At 35.0% G+C, this 22,347-nt stretch overlaps 2 protein-coding genes across 3 annotated transcripts in view; one reads left to right on the top strand and one right to left on the bottom strand.

The window, feature by feature from the left end:
• LOC149780098 (axonemal central pair apparatus protein HYDIN-like) overlaps window positions 1-3,554 on the top strand; it is a 240,483-nt gene extending 236,929 nt beyond the window's left edge. The window contains exons 90-91 of the mRNA XM_089936859.1: window positions 397-621; window positions 1,576-3,554. Coding sequence (XP_089792985.1) covers window positions 397-621; window positions 1,576-2,064 — 714 coding nt within the window. The 3' untranslated portion in view covers window positions 2,065-3,554. The remainder of the gene's footprint in view (window positions 1-396; window positions 622-1,575) is intronic.
• A 3,187-nt stretch (window positions 3,555-6,741) lies between these two features.
• The window catches only part of LOC149780099 (solute carrier family 35 member H1-like), a 42,620-nt gene continuing 27,014 nt past the window's right edge, over window positions 6,742-22,347 (bottom strand). For both annotated transcript variants that reach the window (XM_089936861.1, XM_089936860.1), the window contains exons 8-10: window positions 16,043-16,218; window positions 14,816-14,939; window positions 6,742-14,494 (exon numbers count right to left, since the gene is read on the bottom strand). In XM_089936861.1, coding sequence (XP_089792987.1) covers window positions 14,364-14,494; window positions 14,816-14,939; window positions 16,043-16,218 — 431 coding nt within the window. In that variant the 3' untranslated portion in view covers window positions 6,742-14,363. The remainder of the gene's footprint in view (window positions 14,495-14,815; window positions 14,940-16,042; window positions 16,219-22,347) is intronic.

The following is a 22,347-nucleotide window of genomic DNA, read 5'->3' on the forward strand; positions in this document are numbered from 1 at the left end:
CACAGAATCTGCATAAAATGCAAAAAAGGATCTACATGCCGAGACAAAGTTTGCCAACATTATATCCAAATATAAATCTGCCATCCTAAGCTTCTCAATTCTGTCACATGTATGATTAGAGCTTGGGGATGTAAAATTGGCCCAATGTGCTATCCTGCATGTTGCAAAGGGTGACTAATGGAGGCACTGTAGTTTGCAGGTTGGATTCACCACAAGAAGGATATGGGTTTAAATCCCACCATCATATAAGCTTGGGTCAGCTACCATGGTGTGTCATCAGGTTAAGCACTCAATTACCATGGCCTTAAATAACCTATTTGTTTTGCTATAAAAAACCAAACAAAACCAAAACAGATACAAACAGAATGGTTTCAATTTAATCTTATGATTTTTCAGGGTGAAATTAATTTGGAATACCAGCCACTGAAGGTGGGAGAGACACAAGGCAAGCTGGAGTTTAGCAGTGCAGAGCTGGGTCAGTATTTATATGACCTCAATCTAAAAGCCACGCCTGGTGGCCCTGAAAAGGCACTCTATTTCCGCACCTGTCTTGGACAGAGTCAGACACAGATAGCCAAGTTCCTCAACTTTGCAAAACAGAAAACAGACTACACCTGCAAGGTATTTTTCATGCAGATATTTGTGATCAGTAACACGTTATTCAAATGTTTATTAAGCTTTGCTGAGGGAAATATGTTTGGGATGACTAATCTCTAATTATTAATAAATTTGTCTATCCACTGTTACATTCAGGATCCCAAGGGCAAGGGACACTGTTCCCCATGATATGTAACATTTTAAAGGGACAAAGGTAAATAGTAGATAGTAATTACTGCACTAGTAGTATGAAATGAATGAGTTTATTTTAATTGCTTTGACAGTTTTGTCACCATTACTTTGTGATCTGCATTGTTGTGTCATCTTTTCCTTGGAAACCTTCATTATGATAAATAGTAATATTCCATTTTAACAAGCAACTCATGAAAACAGCATGTTTGAATATCTGGTGACCACTTATTATCGAACAGCATTCCCATTTGTTAGAAAAATTCATCTTTTCAAATTAATAGTATATTGATTATATGATAAATTGCATATTTTTGTAAATTTAAGCTTATTTGTTATTAACCTCAAAATAAATGAAATCTTTGCCACTGGAGATGTGCTTTCAACCTTAAAAATACATAATGCTTGCATCCAACAATAGACTTTACATTGCATCTTGGTAGATAACTACAAATTGGTAACTATGTTTGATGCTAGAAATAGTCAGAGTTGTTAAAAGCAATTAAAACTGTAAGGTGGCAATTAATATTCTTTTTAAAATAGCATATTTAGTGATCAAAACATTAAAATTTGAAAATAAAAATAAAACTGTTGTTAATTGATGTCATTTTATGAATTCTGCAGTCCTAGCTAGTTCTTGTTTGATGAGAAACACTTGTTAGGATAAAACTCATACTACCCTTGATAATGTATTGGATATCGGAGTTGAATGTTACATGTATGCACAGCTTATTATTGTATGGAATAGGCTTGTGCACTAAGTGAACTAAAATTGTAATGCTCTTTTAGGTGGATAATGGCGATTTCCACGTGGACAAGACAATCCCTGCCACTCCTGGAGCTACAGGGGGCACAGAAGTTGGCTTGGATGTGACTTTCGAGCCTTCACGCCTTGGAGAACAGCGTGCAACACTCACAGTATCCTCCCCAATAGGCGGAGAATATGTCTTCCCTCTGTTTGGTACATGCATTCCACCCAAACCACAGGGGCCATTCATCATCAAGGCTGCCTCTACAACGTCAATCACATTCCGAAATGTCTTCGCAGGGTCAGCAGCACCGTTCACATTCCAAGTTGACAACCCACTCTTCCATCTCACCAAGACCAGTGAGAACATTCGCTCTCATAAAGACCACAGGATTGTTGTTGGATTTGATGGAAATGATAGTGGTTCCAAGGCAGCAGTGATGGGCAAATTGATCGTAACTTGTCCTCGCACTGCAGGTGGCAGTTCCAGTGTGCAGTGGGTGTTTTATCTGAAAGGAATCACACCTTAATTTGAAGGAATCACACCTTAATTTGAATGGACTACATTTTCTTAATCTCTTCTTCTGATCCACTTGCAGGAAATGTGTATAACTTAACAAATATTGTTTCACATTCAGTGTAAATAGGATTAAGTGGAGAAAAAGACTATTGGAAGATATTACTGTATATAGTGTTATATAAAATGTTTTCTACTTTTAAAATACTGCCATGAAACTCTTTCCTTGAGCTGCAGTCTAATAACTTTTCATGTAATTGGGTTAAGAATTTTAAAGATGTTATGAATTACCAGCTGTAAACACAAAATTCACTCAAGCATGAATATTAGGTCACAGTGACACATATTTGATATGCTAATTGTGCTACAGGTCCATGCCAGGCAAGATTATTAAGTGCCTACACTAGTAATGCAAGAGTGTTGTGAAACAAAAAATTGAAAAACAATGAATAGTCAAATTTTAATAATCACTTTTTATAGTCATGTAAGTGTGATGATGTTGGCACAGTATTTAATTAAAAGGATTGATCTACGGAATATAATTTTCAAAAGATGTGTTACAATTTCATTATGTACTGTGAATTCATTTCTGTTCATAGGTATCAGTTTTTTACCCAACACAAAGCCTTTAGGGGGAGGAGACATGGGAGGATATGCTGGAGTCAACTTGTACATCCATCTTTCTGTCACTCTTGTGTATGTTTTATATTATAAAATTTGGTATGCTTTTTTTATCTTACAACTAGACATCGTCTTGTAAAAAAAATTGTCTGCCGAGTTATCCCAGTTTAAATACAAATTACTTCCATTCATCATCACTCTTGTTCAGTTAATACCTCCAGAACTGTTGGAGATATCTTCATAAAACTTAGTATACTTTTGTATCATGACAAGAGTTGGTGTCCCATGTAGTCTTTAACTTTGCTATATTAGTACCTTTTGAGTTATCTCCACATTTTTTTTAAAATTGTATTTATACTTCATATTTTGTTGGGGTGGTCTGTAAGCACGTGCTTATAGGCAGACTTTGCTGTAGTTCAGGGGAAAATGACATTTTCCTTAGTCCATTTTTACTTGATTTTGTGGATGGGGGAAAAAAAGAATCCAGTTGTTTCAATAGAAGGATAATTGTCGAGTCTCTCAGTTCATGATTTAAGCATGAAAGTGACAAAAAATGGTACCCAATGAAAAATAGTGAATTCACAGAATATATTTTATTGAGGTATATTTGGATATATTGTTGACTTTATTTAAGCCATCCAATTATCAGTTCTTATAGTTATCTGTTAAGTATTTGCACCAATAGTCTGATGTACACTATCCGTCCAAATTTAATATATCTATGATACAAATGAGATATACATATTGTAAGCATGCATTTAGACAATGTCATTTATATTTTACAAAGAATAAAATTTAAACAGTGTGGTTTAACAAAAGTTCTGTGATACACATTTTTGTATTTATCATATTAGAATTTTAAATAAAGAACGAATTTTGAAACCAATATTTATTTTTGTAATTTCCTGTTGAAATAACCAGCCAACAAAATCTATTCCAATCCATAAATTTGGTCAAAGTCTGCATGTTGAACCCAGGTTTAGTTACTAACTTTAACTATGATTTTCAAAAGAAAGAAGGATTGTTGTTACCATATATACTCACTTATAAGATGAAACCAACTGCAAAAACTACATAGACCCAGATTAGCAATCACATAATAAGATGGCAGGTCTGGATCTATGCAGTTTGTTATGACTAATCAGAAAAACAAACAAGATAGACCCTGATCTGCCAGCACATTTTGTGATGGCAGATCAGTCTTTGTTGTCTGCAGTTGCAGTTATACCCAACTTGTAAACAAGTATATATGGTATATCTAGCTTTTCCGCTAGTGTCAGTGCAACAAAATAAAATAACACTATCTCGTCTGTGGCAAACATTACATGAATTCTAGTACCATTAGTCCTATCCATCTCTTTGACATGAGCACTTCTACTTAATATTTGCATCAGACTTTGAAACAAAATGAAGACTATATGTGGTCTTTGGCTCAAACATTTCAAAGTTCAGGGTCACAAAAGAAATTGATTTGACTTAATAGAATATGGATTGGAGGGTGTTTTTAAAAAAGGCTTTAAAATTCAAAAATATGCATAAAAATATACTGACAAGTCGTTATTTGATGTTTTTGGTGGATTAGTTGAGCCATGAGTGTCCAAATGATCAGTAACAAAGTGTTTATTCCACTTTCCACAACAGGAGCACATTTACAGTAGTCAAAAACATGGAAACTGGTATGGAGGAAAATCATTATCAATTTAGAACGAAAATTATATTACAGTGGCCTACTATTTGTATGGTTGAGATATATCCACTTATCAAGTTTCATGTGTAGGTAAAATGGTGCCCAACATAGAGGATGTAATGAAATAATAGATGAAAATATAAAAAATCATTCATTTCTTTCCTTGACATATAACCACAAAGTTTAACATGTAGGTAAAATTGGGTCAAACCTATTGAGGGTATAAAGAATAGATAGCTGAAAATATAAAAGTGACTCAAACATGAAATTTGGGTTGCAGTGACCGGTTTTCATATGGCTGAAATATCCTTTTCAAGATGCATTCACATGCGAAGTTTCATGTGTTGATGAAATGGGGTTTGAAATTTTAAGAATATTAGAAGCAAACAACTGAAAGCACTGACTTCATTAAAGCTTGAAAATTAGGCCACATTGGCAAACATTTGATATTCTAGGATTACTTTCCTCGATATTCATCCACGTAGTCTAGATTTCACCAAAGGAACTTCAGTCTTGTCTGAAAATAAAAGTCTAAATTCCAGAAATCTGCAGTGATTGACTGAAATTGAGGTTACAAATTTTATCAAACAAATTTCTTAGGTTTCGATCTGGCCTCATTTTTACCAATGAAGATCTTAAAAAGTTAAAACTGTTTTGACACATCTGATTGGTCAGTTTTAAGTAAGGCAAATATCATCCAATCAGATTTCTGGATGGAAGTTTTTTAATTACAGCACCAATTTTTATAAGTGTAGATGAAATACAGCTCAAGATACTGAGTGTGTAATAAACATATAGATGATAATACCAAAGCCACTCAATTACGTAACTGGGTCAAATTTACATGTTTTTGGTATGGTTGAGTTACTCGCCTTCAGCTCTGAGAGTTTTTTATATTATAACATAGCTTTAACAATTTCGCAGTCATATAGCTATGACGTATACAGTGTGGCAGTTTATAGTATGTCTGGGGCATCATTCTGCAGACATGTAGCAGCATCATACACTGCAGAATCATGTAAACACAAAATCTCAGTTTCCATTGGAGTTCTGTGTAACTTGGTACTTATTATGATAATTATCCCAGGATGTGCATATTGAACAAACATTTTAATTCTGTAGTTTTTAGCTCAACTGGTCAGACCAGGAAAGTCTATAGGATGGTCTGTTGTCCGTTGTCCATCATATGTCTGTCTATAAGTACAAATTTGTTATAGTTAATCCTCATGTACTACATGAAGGATTGCCATGAAACTTCACACACACATTCGTCCATGGTATAGTTGGTCTAAATAAAAATGGTACTGCTCAGATATATGATCAACACATTGGACATCTTACAATTTTATTACTTTTACTTCTCCTAAATCAATGGTCATATCATGCTGAGGTTTTCACTACTTTTCATCATGTCTTGTTGGTCTTCAATGAAAACGTTGCTGACCTTATGTCCAATTGAGCAACTACAGTGGCCATCTTGAAAATCAAGTTATCAATACTTGTCCTGAACAGAAAGTCATGTCGACATTAGGTTTTCACCCCAAGACCTTTTAGGATGTCTAGTTGCTCCCCAATAAAAATGGTGCCAATCTAACATTCATTATACAGAAGAATATCAGAGGTGCTTTCAATGTTTGGAAGGAATGGTCTTGTATTGAATTCCATTCAATTCTTTTTGGTTAGAAGTGGGTCAGTTCATTTTGGGACGCTTGGTAATAAGTGTTAATTGCCCTTTCAACTTTTAAGTTACTGTTGGATGCAGTACATTAACATGTTTTAACTGCAATTAGTACTGTGGATTTCATTGATACTTAGTACATATCATGGTCATCATGTGAAAATATGCATATTTTGACCAATCAAGGTGCTTCTGATTTTTTAAGTTATCACCCTTTGAAGATGCAGCTGTAGGTATATAAACTCAGTTGCTTTCAATGAAGATAGCACACCAGGCTCATCTCCACCATGGGTATATGGGTAGGATACATGAAAGGTTGGTGTTTATGTGAGTAATTTGTTATAGTTTTTTATGTATAATTATGATTCTGCTAAAGTATCCAACATTGAACTAAATATGATACCCATACATTTAAAGTCAGATACCAGGGCCTGTGGTGGCTCAGTGGTTATCATGCGAATTTGCAACTGAAAGAGCACAAGTTTGAATCCAACCATCAAGCAGATGGATGTCTACCATGGTGTGTCCCAGTATTGCCTTGGCACTTTATAACCTAGTTAGGTTTGCTGTACCCTACCATACCTTGATTTCATTCCACAAATATGCTTGTGTAGCAATCCAGCTTATTGTAATTTATTCATATAACTGAATTTTCCTATGCTTCTAAATACTTTTCAAAGGCAAACAGAACACAAAGGCAATAATAATATTGTATCTTTAATAGAAGAAACAATATATTATATTCTTTACAACACAGATTAAATATAGTAACCCATAATCTCTTAGACAAGTGAGCCAGAAAAACTGTAAACCATTGGACTCATAAAATCTAACGGAATGATTTAAGAAATAGAAGAAAAAAAAACCTCTCTCACATAAACAAAAAAAAAACCCAAAGGGTACACAATTTAATCATTATTACAACAATGTAACCTGAACCTTAGCAAGTAATTCACATAACATGGAGGCTAAGCTTTAGGGTTGACTGTGAGACATTGTAGTACATGTAGATAAAAGTGAAATACATTATTATAATATTCATTTTACATTTTTACCAGGTTCAGATGATACATACATTCAAACAGTATAACAAATGGCACAGAATTATAAACTAACTTTCAGAAAAAAAGGCAATTTTTGGCTGAATTAATATGATTCCTGAATACTTTAGAAAAGTAATGTCTGCAACTCTCTGTGTAATGATTCCCTGATTCCCTTTACTCGCTGAAGATAACTGCACATCACTGTTGTTGTTGTTGTTGTGGGGTTTAACGCCATATTTCAGCACATGAAAGGCTATGCATGGCGGCCAGTATTAATGGTGGAGAAAGAACCCTGGAAAACCCCGGGAAGAATCACTGACCCACGAGAAGCTACTGGCAAGCTTTCTCACATACCCACGTTAGCCGAATCCTAGACTCGAACCCACGCAGACAGAGGTGAGATGGCAATGATCCGTAACGGAGAGCGCTTTAGACCACTCGGCCACTCGGGGCCCCGCACATCACAGAATTTAACACTGGGATAACAGCATCATCACCGAATTTAACAATGGGATAACAGCATCATCACAGAATGTAACACTGGGATAACATCACCTCTTCTAACCAATAGGGAACAAATACCACAGTGGAATCAATACTGTGATGACTAAGAATAAACATGCTCTTTTCTTAACCCAGTTTAGTACCTGGCCACCATTGTAAAAGTCCATAGCAATCGATAATTTTCATCTGGAAGTTTCTTGATGACAGTTAAGGTGTATAGCATTCAATATTAAATTAGGACTGAATTTGATTGAACAAAATTAGTATTAAATTTTAAACAACAATTTATGTTTAATTTACAATGAGTAAATGCACATACATTACCTGTATTACTTTTACTATAAGCACAAAAAGCTAAGAAAAGTGAATGTATTTAAAATAAGAAAAAAAATGCTGAAGTGGCTTCAAAATGTGATTTGGATTTTTTAACTTAGCTTTAACAACTTTTCAGTCACATTGCTACAATATCTGCAGTATAGCAGTTTATAGCGATGTCTAGCACTGAGGCATCATGCCGCAGACATGTAGCATTATGCCCCACCCAGTCACATTATCCCTACACCTGGTCTGAACAGTCCTAACACTAACTTTTTACTGCTAAGTGCCAAGTGAGGCAACTGTTAGCACCATTTGTATAAGTCTTTGGTATGACTCCACCGGGGATCAAACACACAACCTCCCGCATCCAAGGCAGATGCTCTAACCACTAGGCCACCGAAGCGGTGCTTCAAAATATGACTAGGTCATCTACATACAAATACAAATATGTCTACAAAATTATATTTGTCAAAAACAAATACTTTTTGCATAACTGAGCTAACAAGATTTTTGTAAAGTAAAATAAGTCCATGTCCAAAAAAGTATAAAAATGCATAAAATACTAAAAAATTGTGTTATTGCATAAAATGATATTCAGGTCATGTATTCATGCCCATGATAAAATGTTTGAAATCTCATGGCTCTAAGTCTAATAAACCATTCTGTCACAATACTGATGATGATAGTACAATCTGATGGATAGGACATTATGTAGACTTCAGCGAGTGATTTTCAAATATTTTTACATGGAACATCATGCATGCTTCAAGTGGCCAACTACCCTAGATCAAATATCTGTAAAAAACTTTTCAATTCCTATCTCCAACATATTTTTTGTCCTCTGCCATGATATCTGAATAAAATCTGGAGGAAGCTAAATCAATAACTTGGTTACTGTGCCTAAAACAAACCAACCAGAACCATTTCAAGCACAGAATGAAAAGAGTACAACTTAATGCACATTTAAGTACATGATTTGAGCCACACATTAAGTATAATTGTATGTCATGTTAGAAAAAGAAGCATTTGATGATGTTATCTGCATGTGACCAACACAGAACTGAACATTTATTGCGAGAAAAAAAATTATTAAAAAGGCATTTTCACTGTAACATAAGACTGTTAACTGTTGATTATATGCCATGGGTAAAAATGTAGCCTTGCACAAGTTGGAAAAAGATATCCAGAATGAAATCAAGAGCCTTTATGGAATTTACTGGCGACAACATCAGAAAAACCCATGTCTGTATTTCAATTTAAGTATGAAACCAGTGTAAACACACCCGCTTGTAAATGACAATTGTAAATGCAGTAATAGCTATCTAAAAAAAACAGTTTTGGAAGACGATCTGTCATGAACAACCAGAAATCTCTTGCACCAATAAAAAAAATGTTACATAATGTCATGACCTCTAATATTAAAGAACCTGTTTTGAAAGATTTGTTTCTGTTGGCATAAAAGATGATCTGTCAAGGCAGGTTTCAGTATATTTGATAGAGTAAATATTTTCCATACCTTAAAAATATTTTATTAATCACAAATTATTAGCATGTGGTTCATTTAAACTAAAATTTAAAACAACACCCAAAACCCCTTAATGTACTCATGGCTGTTCCATTTAAACATACATGGTACCCAGGGAAGGCATTTTTTTATACAAATATACGTCAGAGACTTGGATTGCACAGAGTTCATTTTAAAATGAAAAGAAAATTCTATATTGCATCTATGGGTGAGTACCTCACATTAAAAGTGCATTCCCTGGGTCCCAGGTATGTCTTACTGGAACAGCCCTCATATACTTTTATCATATTAGTTGGCTTTATGAATACATGATGCACATTTCAACTATGTCACATATTTAGCTACAATGATATATGACATTTCCCCAAAGTGGACTATATGCCTCTGGATCAAAAATATATAGAATATAGTAAAACAAGCTTGCTTTATCATAATCAAACAACCATTTTCAATACTGTAAATATTCTAAAATAATATACTACTCAGAATAAAGTATTTTAAATGAAATAAAAGATATATTTGGTAGAGAGGCCCACGGATATCAAAATAAGTAATCAATGGCATATCCAGTGAAAATCTAATAATTAACATTTAATTTTGATTGGTTTCCCATGAACCAGAATAAAAAAATTTACACCACCATCTTGCTTTCTTCCATTCTTTATCTCTTGAAAACTTTATCATTTTCCCTTTAAAAATAAAGAAATTAGGATGAGTTTGAAATAGGTACTCAGCTGCTTTGTTTTCAGTCACTATGACTGTTCATTGTGCCCTAGTCAATGACCTGCTAATGAACAGTATTGATGCTTCACATTTCTTAAACAGACAATTTGATTTGTTCTATGCATGGAGGTGTGTTAGTTTTAACCAATAAAATTGGGTTTAACATATAGTTGATGCTATGACCTTCCCCACAGTATTCGCACTATGAAGAACAAGCAAGAACAAAGAAATGGATATGTTTTTTTTCTTTTTACTCCAGTATTTCTGGTTATTTTAAAGAGTGCGATGTCAAATAGATAAACTTTTCTTTCTGCACTGAATGAGCCCCAAATCATGTCTTTTGCAAGCGTTAATATGCCGCACTTTGAATAAAAAATTCTAAGATAATCAGGCACCCAGAGTAAAATGGCCACTATGGCTCATCACATTTATAGTAGGTCAGTGATAATATATTGGTTTTTACGTTACATATTTTCACAGAGTATTTAATTCAGCATGCATTCAATGGAAACAATTCATACAACTCTTAAAAATTATGTTAATAATAACATTGTTTCTTAACTTTAATTGGGGATGCGACTTTACCGGGAAAATGCAATACATGTTGCACAATAAATTGACATAACTATGAACAATCGATCTGAACAAAGGTTCTTCTATTGTGTGGTTTTTTTTATATGATATTTACTGTCAATTTAATAAATATAATCAGTTATTCATTAGTTTATAGTTTTAAAACCCGGTATATATACCAATTTCAGTACTTGAAGGTTTGATGGCGTTCTGCAATTTCCTCTGGTTTTATCTAAATTCAGGGCAATAGTACATGTTAGTAAGCATTACTGGTTTATTAATAAATTTTCAGTGAGTATCATATAAACTAAACTGAAAATGTCCTTTTGTTTTAGAGCATGTACAATTATAATAATTATAAGGACTTGAAATTTCTCCCCAACCCAGTCCCAGGGTTTAAACAGTATTTTAGCCATTTTCCTTAAATGGCTAAAATACTGTTAAAGTCCTTAAGAAAATGAAGAAACATATGAACATCAACACAATTTTCATACATTCATAAATTCATTTATCGACAAAACTCAAAGGACACTTTAAATATGTTTGGCAAAAATACATATTTACTAATTTCATACAGCTGAATTAATTTTTTTGCTTAATTGTCTTTCAGGTAAGTATGCACAACTAATGCTGCTAGAAGGTGATATTAAGTTGGAAGACTTGGGTCATCCGATTCCAAACTGGCCATTTCAGTCTTTGGAAAGTTTGCTCACACTTGATCCACCTGTGTCATCTGGAGCTTTGGATTATTTATGAATCTCACAACAGAACGACTGCTTTGCCTCGTCCATACTGCCAAAATCTTTGAAGTCTATAGCCTCAATGTCAAGAATGAATCTACTTAACAGGCATTATGGTATGAAATTATGACAATGAGGCTTTGTCGTTTTACAAATTCTCTGATAAAAGGCAAACCTCTACGTGCTTTGTACAACAGGCGTCACAAGCATTTCACAGAAATACAGAAGAGGTTCCATGTTCGTGGTGATAGTAGAGTAAAGGATACTCTAGATTTTGTTTCTAAATTCCAAAATAGTTCTTCAAAGAAAGAAGAATGTACATTCAGACTTCAGGAAGGGAAAGTCAAGAGAGATGCTAAAATTAAAAAATGCAGACTAATGCAAGTGGAACACGAATGAAAACAGAAGGAACAAATTTTTAAAGCAAGAACACAGTTGGATCAAATTCTAATGTGCAGGGCATTCAGTAGGTTGAAAATCTTGATTGCATGAAAGTATTTACTAGTATGTCAAGGTCCCAATGAATTTCATTCATGAAGCAAGTTATAATCCTGCAGGTGAAAGCAGCTGGAGTTTTTCTGATGAAGAAACATTAGAGGTGTCACAACCTCTTGTGTTAAAATCGTCTAAGTATCACACTGCATGTAAAGTTGGTAAGAAAGTTTAAAAGCATGAGTGGAATTTTTTCCGATGAGCCATTGGGTACGAGAAAAATCCTGAAACTTTCAGTCAGATACTATGTAAGGCCATATATTGTTACTCATGTTTGTCAATTTATTATACAATGGTCATGTTTTGTTTTAGGCTTTTTCAGGAACTGTTTTTTTTTTCTAGTTTGACATTGTGTCAGACAGTGAGCAAGACTAGTATCTGGACAGTTTTTCTTTTTTGTTGTTGTATTTTTAATCTTTATTATTCTAGCAAATTGTCCTTTTTTTTAAATAGAGGAACACAAATTAATAATATTTGCTTTTATACATATATTTGCATATGTTTAAGATTGTAACTGGCAGCATAAGATATTATAACCTTTTGAAAAAAACAAGATTGTAAATTATTTCACAAAATGCTGCATTATACTATATTTAGTATACATTTTCTAAATTGAATTGAGTGAACTGGCACAGACATTATAAAGAAAATGTAGATATTTTTGAAACATGTATTTTGGTGTTTTATTATTTAGGCCACATGTAGATCACTTTGAAACAGTGTATTACTTTGATTAACAGAGTCTTACAATTTTCTGGTGATGGACATTTGGACTTCAAATTTTTCATGAAAAGAAAAATGCATAATGTGGCATTTTTAAGACCATCTATTTGTCGGCAATGCTGTACATCATAAAAGTAGTATTTACTGAGTACTGCATGCACAGATGTAACTGTTTAAAGATAACCTACAAAGAAGAAAATCCTCTATGTTTTTAAAGATTTTGTCATTTTTTCAGATTTTAAATACAGTTTATAAATAAAAATAAAGTTACCAGCGTTGTTCTTTTTTCTCAGATATATAGTACTGCATATCAAGATCAAACTAAGAGAAATGTACAGACTTTGGATAAAGTGGAAAGCTCTAACAAAGCATAAACATAGCAAAAAAGCTAAATTTGGCATATTCCTGATATGTTTTTTTAAATGAAATATGTCATTTTTAGGAAACATTATCTAAAAATGTACAAGAGACAATACTGTGATTTTTTCATATGAGTTTTAGAATATTACATAGTTTGTAGTACTTTATCTATCTGAAAAGACTTCATCAAATAAAATAATTTTTTAAAATTGAAATATGTTTCATCTGCTGTTTTGATACATGCAGATGGGCCTCCCATATTTGGGCTTTTCCTTCAAAGTTTATACAAAATTCAGGAAAGTAATATTATCAGTAAATTTTAAAGGTTTTGCAAAATTTTCAACTTATCCTGAGCTAGACATGGGATTTCACCAGCTCTTCACTGTACAAAAAATGAAAACATCTTTTGACAATTTTGCCCACACAGGCAACAATATCAATGAAGCAGTCACTGTCACCCACTTTGTGTGTGATTTGGATTTTTAACATAGTTTTAACAATTTTTCAGTCATATCACTATGAAGTCCCACCCAGTCACATTATCCCAATACAAGGAACCTGCTATCCTAGAACCCATGACCTCCTTCATCCAAAGCGGATGCTCTAACCACTAGGCCACCAGTGATCCAGTAAAAGGTACTTGTCAAGATAAATGAACTGGTCTAAGTGCAAGCCAAAATATCAAATGTCTTGATTTGAACTAAAACTTGTTTATAAATTTCACATCTGCTTTCCAAATAAGAAATGCACAAAATGTGTCCCTGCTTATTTATCATGCATGTTCAATTTATTTTTTAGAAATATTAAAACCAGACACTGAAAATACTGGGTGCAACCAACACAGTATTTACTTAAATGGACTGTTCTAGAATTCAGAAAAGGATAGTGAGCAGTGTGTCTGAATGTTTACATTGAGACCTACCATTTGGCTTTAAACGCCAATAAGTTGACAGTATTAGGGCCCCCTATGCAACAGGTTAGAAATTATGAATTGATTAATGAAATGACTAAGTGTTGTGCATTTTGTCTATCTCTAATGCTTTTCAGTTTTAAAATTGGTATGGGGGTTACACACAATGGGGAAGAAGTGCAAATACTGTACATAAATTTCACCAACTTTTTGCAGTCAACACCAAAAACAACCTGACAAGCATGGGGCCAGCCCATGATGTCAACAAAGAGGAAATTTTGTTTAAGAGACAATGACTAGTTTCTTCACAATGCTGAGTCAATGCAACAATATGGCAGCAATATATTCTAAAGAATCTGAGATCTTGGAATCTAAACTATGTAGACTAGACTTGATATTCCGGATTCGCTTGCTACTATCTGTCTCGCAAGACATTAAATACATCCTCTTCTTCTTCTGACGACGCTATATTGGGACTGCCATCTTTTGTTAACATTTCAATTTTCTCTTCTGGATTATGGATGTTCCCATTCACAGACTCTTTACCTGTAGGAAGGGATCAGAGCACTGTATGCAAGGCAGACGAAACAACAACATGGAATATTTTTTAAAAATATATGAAACTGAAGACTGCAGAAGAAATCACTGATGAGATTTGAAAAACTCAAGAGTTTGCTTGTTATCACTTGCTCATAAGGCAATAAAGTAAATGTTATTTAACAGTAAAAAAATTTAACTCACATATGCAAGATAATGGGAGTCCTTTATAACAAACAACAGATAGATGACAGTGAGTTAAATAAATAACTGGATAGAAAGATAGATAGAAAAGCGGATATAAATTTTTGAAGCACAGTTTGAACTCACCATGCATTGCTTTCAGAACAACATGAACTGCTATTCCAAAAAGACAGACAACAAGACCTGCAGAGTTCACAAGACTCATCTTGTCCCCATTTATGAAAACAGCAAGTAGAAGTGTACATAGTTCCTGGAAAACAAACATTACTATTTAAAAAAACATTTTTACAATGTGTACTTGATGCTGTATAAAGTAGTGTACAATGATGGTTATACAGGATATTCTGTATAAAGTAGTGTACAATAATTATACATGGAGGTCTGTATAAAGTAGTGTACAGTGATTATAAACGTAAGTCTGTGCAAAGAAGTGTACAATGATGATTATACATGGAGATCTGTATAGTGTATAGTGATGATTATACATGGAAGTCTGTATAATGTAGTATACAATGATTATTCATGATGATCTGTATGAAGACGTGTACAATGATGATTATACATGTTAGTCTGTGGTCTGTGCACAGATGACTTGAGTATGCCACATTTTATTCAAATTTCAAAACTTTATCTTTGAGTGACTGAGAAATTAACTTGATTTATGTCATTAATGCATCAATTCAGCATTTACTTTTCAGTCCAGTATAATGTTATAAATAATTGTAACAACAGTGGATATAATACCTGTACATAATGCATGCCCACTCTTTTTGGTAAAAAAAAACACCATAAAAGGTCACTAATGATTCTCATTTTCTGCATGCCTCAGAGGAAAAAAGCCAGTGGCAGCATGAGGATTCAAGACGGCTGCATGCAATGTTTTCTAGGGCACCCCTACTTTGCTACAGAGAACACATTTTATGTTAGTTGCTGACCTTTCACCTCCATCCAACCACTAATCTAAACATAAGTAATGTGAAGAACTGCCCCCATTACATTAAGGTGAAGATGAAATGCAAAGAAAATTTCAGCAGCAAAAAAATGTTCTCTAAAATAACCCTTTGTCTGGTGCTCAGGCAATTGCCCCATCCTAACCAGCCTCCAAAGCCACCACTGAAAACAGCAAGTAAAAATGTGTAGGCCAAATAAGGATGTTGATATGGAACAGCTGATTAAGAAATTCAAAACAGCTCATGAACATTGATTCATGATAAGAGTCAGAATAAAAGGTATCCCACTGACTATGTCCAGTTCAGGTGACACTGACCAGTCTGTGATTTTTAAAAATATCAGCTATGTATCTATAATCTTTGCAGCTGAAACAGCACAGACACATACATCTGTAGAACTTACCTTAAATATACCAGATATGGATAGTGTTAAACTTGAAGTTTGTGACACAAGGAGAAATTCACTGAACTCTAGCATGAATGCCAACAAGGAGCCTAGTAAGACAAGTCCAAGGTTCTCCATTAATACATGTAATTCACTGAATGCAAAAAACTGGTCACTGGTTGCTAGGTCCAAACCTGAAAGTAAAATTGAGATATATTATGATAATAATAATACTAATTCCAACATCTATTAATGAGGAGTCATCAGCAAAGCAACATTATCCCCAGACTATTCTAAGTATTTCATGTATGTGCAAAAAGAAATCTATACAGGGAAAAAGAATTTCAGATATAAAATAATCCTTGCAACAGCCATGTATCTTATTTACAGAAAGTTAATAAAGACACCAAGACAAACACCTCTGTGCACTTTAAACTTCCACCCCTTTAGTATCAAGAGCATCTTATCTCTGATTCCAAAATATACAAAGCTTCACCTGTTTTTGCTTTAAACTTAAACTGTTCATACTAAACTATGCTTTTGAAAAACCAATATTTTTCTAGTAAAGTGGGTTTCTTTAGTAATACTTAACTGATCAAATACCTTAGAAAATCTACTCTCACAAATACTGCCCTCCCAGTCTAAACTATTTAGCCAAGAATGTTAAAAGTTACCTGCCACATAGGTGAAAATTAGAGTAATCTCCCCTTAAAGGATTGGTACAAAGTCCCAAGAATACATCAGGTGGTGCTCTGCAGTTTCTTAATTTGCATGGGGTTAGAATTTTAAAGAAAGAATTTCCCCAGGGTTTCCTCACTGGTTATACCAGGTATTTAAAAAGGCCTTGTATATCTTAGGTACTGTTCAAAGAACCTTTAATTCCCTTTATTTTGGTGTGATTGATGGATGTAATATGGGTTACAGAGCATACAGCTTTCAAATTCAAACCACTTCACCTTACATATATCACTCTCTCAAAAGTAAATAATAACTGGTGAGCACCCCCTCAGTTACTACTAGAGTGGAATGTACACTCTCTAAAACGATGTAATTATGGTGAGGCTGGGAAGATGTATGCGTGTGTGAGCCAAAATATATAGCAAGTTCATTTGATCTTCGGTTAATTCCTGTTACCGGTACGTTGTCCTTTCTGTATTTTAGAGTAAGAATAAATGGATTCTCCCTCAATGCACTGGCAGAGTTCTTTTCTGGTACCACTTCAGAGCTTTCACTAGGTCCTGTAGATGAACTTGATGAGTCCAGACTAGAAAGAGGTTTCACCATGAGAGACTAATATCCAATGAGCAAGAGCCTCTACTGGGCAATGCAAGCAAAGGCTATGTTAAGTAACACCAACCCATCCAAATCCAAGCTGTAATTAGCTTGGGTCAACCACCAAGGCATATATGCTTGTTGTCACATGAGCAAGTAGGAAGGTGGTCTTATGTGAGAAATCAACCAAATTAAGTATTAAGAGCAATTCAAATGATGACGGATTCAGCCATAGTAGCACCATGATAGATTCCACTTTGGCCTGGAAAATGACAAACTTGTACATGGATTTGTTGTTTCAGACATCACCTTAGAAAATACCACTGGTCTTGGGACTAGGTTCTCTCTTGCCTACTGATGTAATTCATCACTGTGGAGTTGTCAGTCAGAATGAAAATGCCATGCTGCTCCTCCTTCCACCAATGAAACATTTTCAGTATGACTTTCATCTCAACGATGTTGATATGGAAAAGACTATCCTGAATGGGCCATATTCCACTGACCTCCTGGAAAAGTGAAAGGAGACATACATTCTAGCATCCATAGAAACTGTCATAACCTGCAAGGGGACCCCTAATGTGAGACTATTTTCTCACATCTTTTTAAATGGAACCTCGTATACCTTTGACTGAAAGCTTTGAGAATTGGGATTTGTAGATATACATTGTGCAAGTCTACAACAGACTGATAGCTATGTCACCCTCCTGAATGGTATTGTTGTCTCCATTTTGAACCATGGGGCACAAATGAAATGATTTTGGGTACTGATGTCTATGACTGGTTAAAGAATGCTGTTGGCTTTTAGGATCAAGAACAGTCTCAAATAAAAACCTGGTGATTTCACATAATGAATGATCTCTACACTCTTTTCTAGTGATGGTTGTTGATTTCTTGCTGAAGAGTGTCTGCATTCATCGACTCTTTGGGGACATCTGTAGCTGAAGGGACATAGGACAATGGTGGCGGCATTGAATGTGATACCACTGCACTCTGAAACCACTTGCCAGGTCCACTGATCATCATAGTGAATACTTTCCCATTCTACAGCGAATATAAGAAATGTTGCCCATCTACTGGAATATCTGACAATGGGGGGGGGGGGCATGAAAAATGGTGTAATTTATTTTTATAAGGTGGCTGGCATGACTAGGGCAAAAACAATTGTCTTCTCTCTGCCTCTTGTCCACTTTCATTCTTGAGAACTGACCTCCTCTGGGTATAGGATCCTACCTAGGACTGGTTCCCTATCTGATGTGTCCCAGTGAAATCCTTTCTATCCTTTTCCTTACTTCCCTGATAACCCCTCCTCAGCACCTTAGGCTGTGTGAGAGGAAAATTTGTCTCTTTCGTGTCTTGTTTACATTTTCCTCTACATGGTCATTGAAAAGGTGGTTAGAAGGGATAGGCTGTAATGATAGCTTGGCTTTATGGTGGTCTTTGAGAAAGGTGGAAGTGGAGAGACTATATCTTTCCACCATCGTAAGTTTGTTACTACTGTTACAGCATTGGTTAGGATGTGCTGAGCAACTCTGTTTAAAATGCACGCTCTCAAGAAACAGACTCCTATGCATGTCCTGTAGGATTCAAGGTGGGAGCTGATAAAATGTTGTTTGTTGGAAGACGACCAATCAATAAGAAGCCCAACAGAGAACCCACTGCCACAATATTCCACACCAACTGTTGTGTTTCATTCAAGGGCTTCCAGGTCATACATACTGAGTAGGGTTTTTGCAATCCCAAAGACTGCAATGTGACGCAGTACGGACATACAACCGTTTTGTAGTTTTTTTTCAAATAAAAAATTTTTTTTTTTTAAATTGTACAAGTTTTGTTTTGGTGTAAATCTCAGTAGTCTAGAGGTAATTTTTTTTTTAAATCAAGCATGATCCAGAATCTTTGTAAGTTATGCACAAGCAAGGTGGAGATAACTCTAATATGCATTGGAAAATTAACATTAGGCCCGGAGATCAAAACAGTTTTTTTCTGCACTATAACCTGTTGTTGTTGTAGGGTTTAACGCCATTTTTCAGCACACAATAGGCTATACATGGCTGCCAGTATTAATGGTGGAGGAAGAATCCCGGAAAGAACCACCAACCCTCAAGAACCTACTGGCAAGCTTTCTCACATACCCACATTGGCCAAATCCAAGACTCAAACCCATGCAGAGGTGAGATGCAGTGATCCATAATGGAGAGTGCTTTAGACCACTCAGCCACTTGGGGCCCTGCACTATACCCTGTGATAAAGTGATAATGTCTTACACAAAATTATTGGTTTTTATGTCAAATAAAATCCCAAATCTTGCATATCTAGCATTTTTTTAATTTTAGCATGCTTTTTAAGATTTATATTCCAAACAGGTAGATGCATTGCCAGCATGATGGAAGTAGTACAGATAATTAGTGACATCATTCTCATAGCTTGAAAATATGTTACACTGCAAATTTATATCAACTTTTTGACCAAAATTGGCACACCATATAACCTTTCAAACACAAGATGTGCAAATTTAATAGAACTATTCACCATCTTATAAGGTATAAACTTATGAACTGCTACTTCGTCTTCTTTTTTTTTTATGTTTAGATTTCATTTTTTGGACAGCTCCTGGCACAATATCTTAGGGTTTATGGGGGAAAGATATATATATGTAATAATGAGACCATGACAAATCCAAATAAGTTCATATAACACCTTGAAAATACGTTTTCAAAATACCTTGCACATAGGTATTTTAAAAACTAGTTTTACGTTTTTTTGTGTATTGCTCCAGACCTGGATCATGAAGCGCTTAAAGATGAGTTTAAGGATTATTTCATGCTGCCTGATGAGTGTGTGCCTGTATAAAAGATGAAGACCAGAAAAGGAGCTTTTGTAGATACTGGCTGGCTATTATCAGCCAGAGAATTAGTACTGATGGCATCCACTTCCCAAATCTGAAATTAGTTATTCAGCAACTACTTACCTTGCCTCACAACAATGCAGACTGTGAGAGATCTTTTTCTATGATGAAAAAAATACAGATATTAGTAAGTCCCTGAATGCTGATACACTAACATTTTTAGTGTAAAATAAACACTGACACCTGCTGTAAAACCCCTGATTACATTATGAAAAGTGCAAAGGAAGCATGTGTTGCAAATAATGTGTGTTACAACACACTCAAAATCAAAAGAATGAAATAGTTTCAGAGATGCAAATAATTATGTAAATGTATGTAAAAATAGTTCATGTGGCATTTGTTGTTTTAAAGCTGTTGATCTGTGATGTGTGATGTGTTTGCGACTTTTAATGTAGCTTAACAATATTTCAGTCATATCGCTATGATATCTGCAATGTGGCAGTTTACAATGATGTCTAGCACTGGGGCATCATGCCACAGACGTGTAGCATGATGTCCCACCCAGTCACATTATCCTGACACCAGGCTGACCAGTCCTAACACTAACCTCCTAATGCTGAGCGCCAAGCAAGGTAGCTGTTAGTACCAATTTTGTAAGTCTTTGGTATGACTCAGCCGGGGATCGAACCCACAACCTCCCGCATCCGTGGCAGATGCTCTAACTACTAGGCCACCGGAACGGTCAAAACTGTTGACCTTATATAATGTATGAATACATGTTTTTATGTAAGTTTTTTTGTTGTATTTGTATGTTTTTGGGGGGTCTGGCATACAGGTTTTCATCTCATGGGGATGACAGATATGGTGCACAGAGCTACACACTATGTGACAATTTATTTGCAAGAAGGGTCCACTTTGGTCAAACCTATACAAAAAACTGAATCCAGGTTCTTCTGTGATAACTAACAGGTACTGGAACATAATCTATAAAGAACTAACAGGGTGATGACTGCAACAGGATATCAAAGGCTGCTTGTAGCAAGAAATTATGTGGGCCTGTGTTGAAAGTGTGCATACACATGCACGAATGTCTGTACAGACAGAAGAACATAATCCCCATGTTGAAAGTGTGCATACACATGCATGAATGTCTGGATGGAGAGAAGAACATAATCCCTGCCTTTTCTTCAAACTGTACTGGGATGATAAATCACAAAGCTACACATGTCTGCTAAAAGTGACAGTCGCACAATAAAATGACATTCTCATTGCAGCCTGTGCATAAATAGCCATGATTCCAACTGTCTATTAAGCTGCCTAGACATAGGGTAGGTGATTAGACATCTCAGAGGTAACTTGTCTTATAATGTACAAAATAATAAACACAAATTCAAATAAATTTTACTAAATTCCATCCAATTTTTGCAAAACTGCCCTGTCAAAAAAAAAAAACACATGTTCTACACTGTTTGCTACTAAATGAAGATTATCAAATACTTTTTAGATGTGCATTATGGGATTAATTACATAGTAAAAACAGTACTGAAAAACCACCGCTTCTGCCAACTAAAAGTGGTACCTCAGGACAGGTGAGCTCTCAGAACTTGTCTTGTTGGTGGAATAGTTTTCAAGGTTGCAATCAGAGCTGCCAACCCTCCAGAATTGCAATTAGTGAAAATAAGGATAAAAATGAGTAAATTTGAACACAATTAGTGAAAAATTATACCATGACACTAGCTCCATCAACTTTGATGATCGGAACCACATTATACGAAAATCCCAAAATAAAAATAAAACACATTATTTACACTGATTACATGTACAAATTTATCTGAAGCCAAATTTACTGATAGACACAAACTTCATGTCATTTGTCATGATATGATGCTGTGGCAGACTTGAACTTTCTCAACTGGGTTATGGTAAATTTGTTTTCCAGCAGTTCAGGCTTCTTGCCTGCCTGCTGTTTAATCTTGTGACTAAAATTGTTGCAAATTTTCAGCACCTAAAAAGGCACTAAAGTTTGTCTTAGTTTTCCTTACAACAGGAAATATTCTTTCACTGTCACTGTTCTCCAACTGAGAAAGGCTGATTATTTTCAACAAGAACACTCACAAACACTCTAGCACTAGTAGCTTGCAGGACATGAGTAGGTGGCTTAAAGTACTCCAGACATGAAATCTGCTGGGCACTCGTCATTTTTCCA

The sequence above is a fragment of the Sinohyriopsis cumingii genome, chromosome 16 (assembly GCF_028554795.1).
Source record: "Sinohyriopsis cumingii isolate HCF-2022 chromosome 16, ASM2855479v2, whole genome shotgun sequence".
Taxonomy (NCBI): Eukaryota; Metazoa; Mollusca; class Bivalvia; order Unionida; family Unionidae; genus Sinohyriopsis; species Sinohyriopsis cumingii.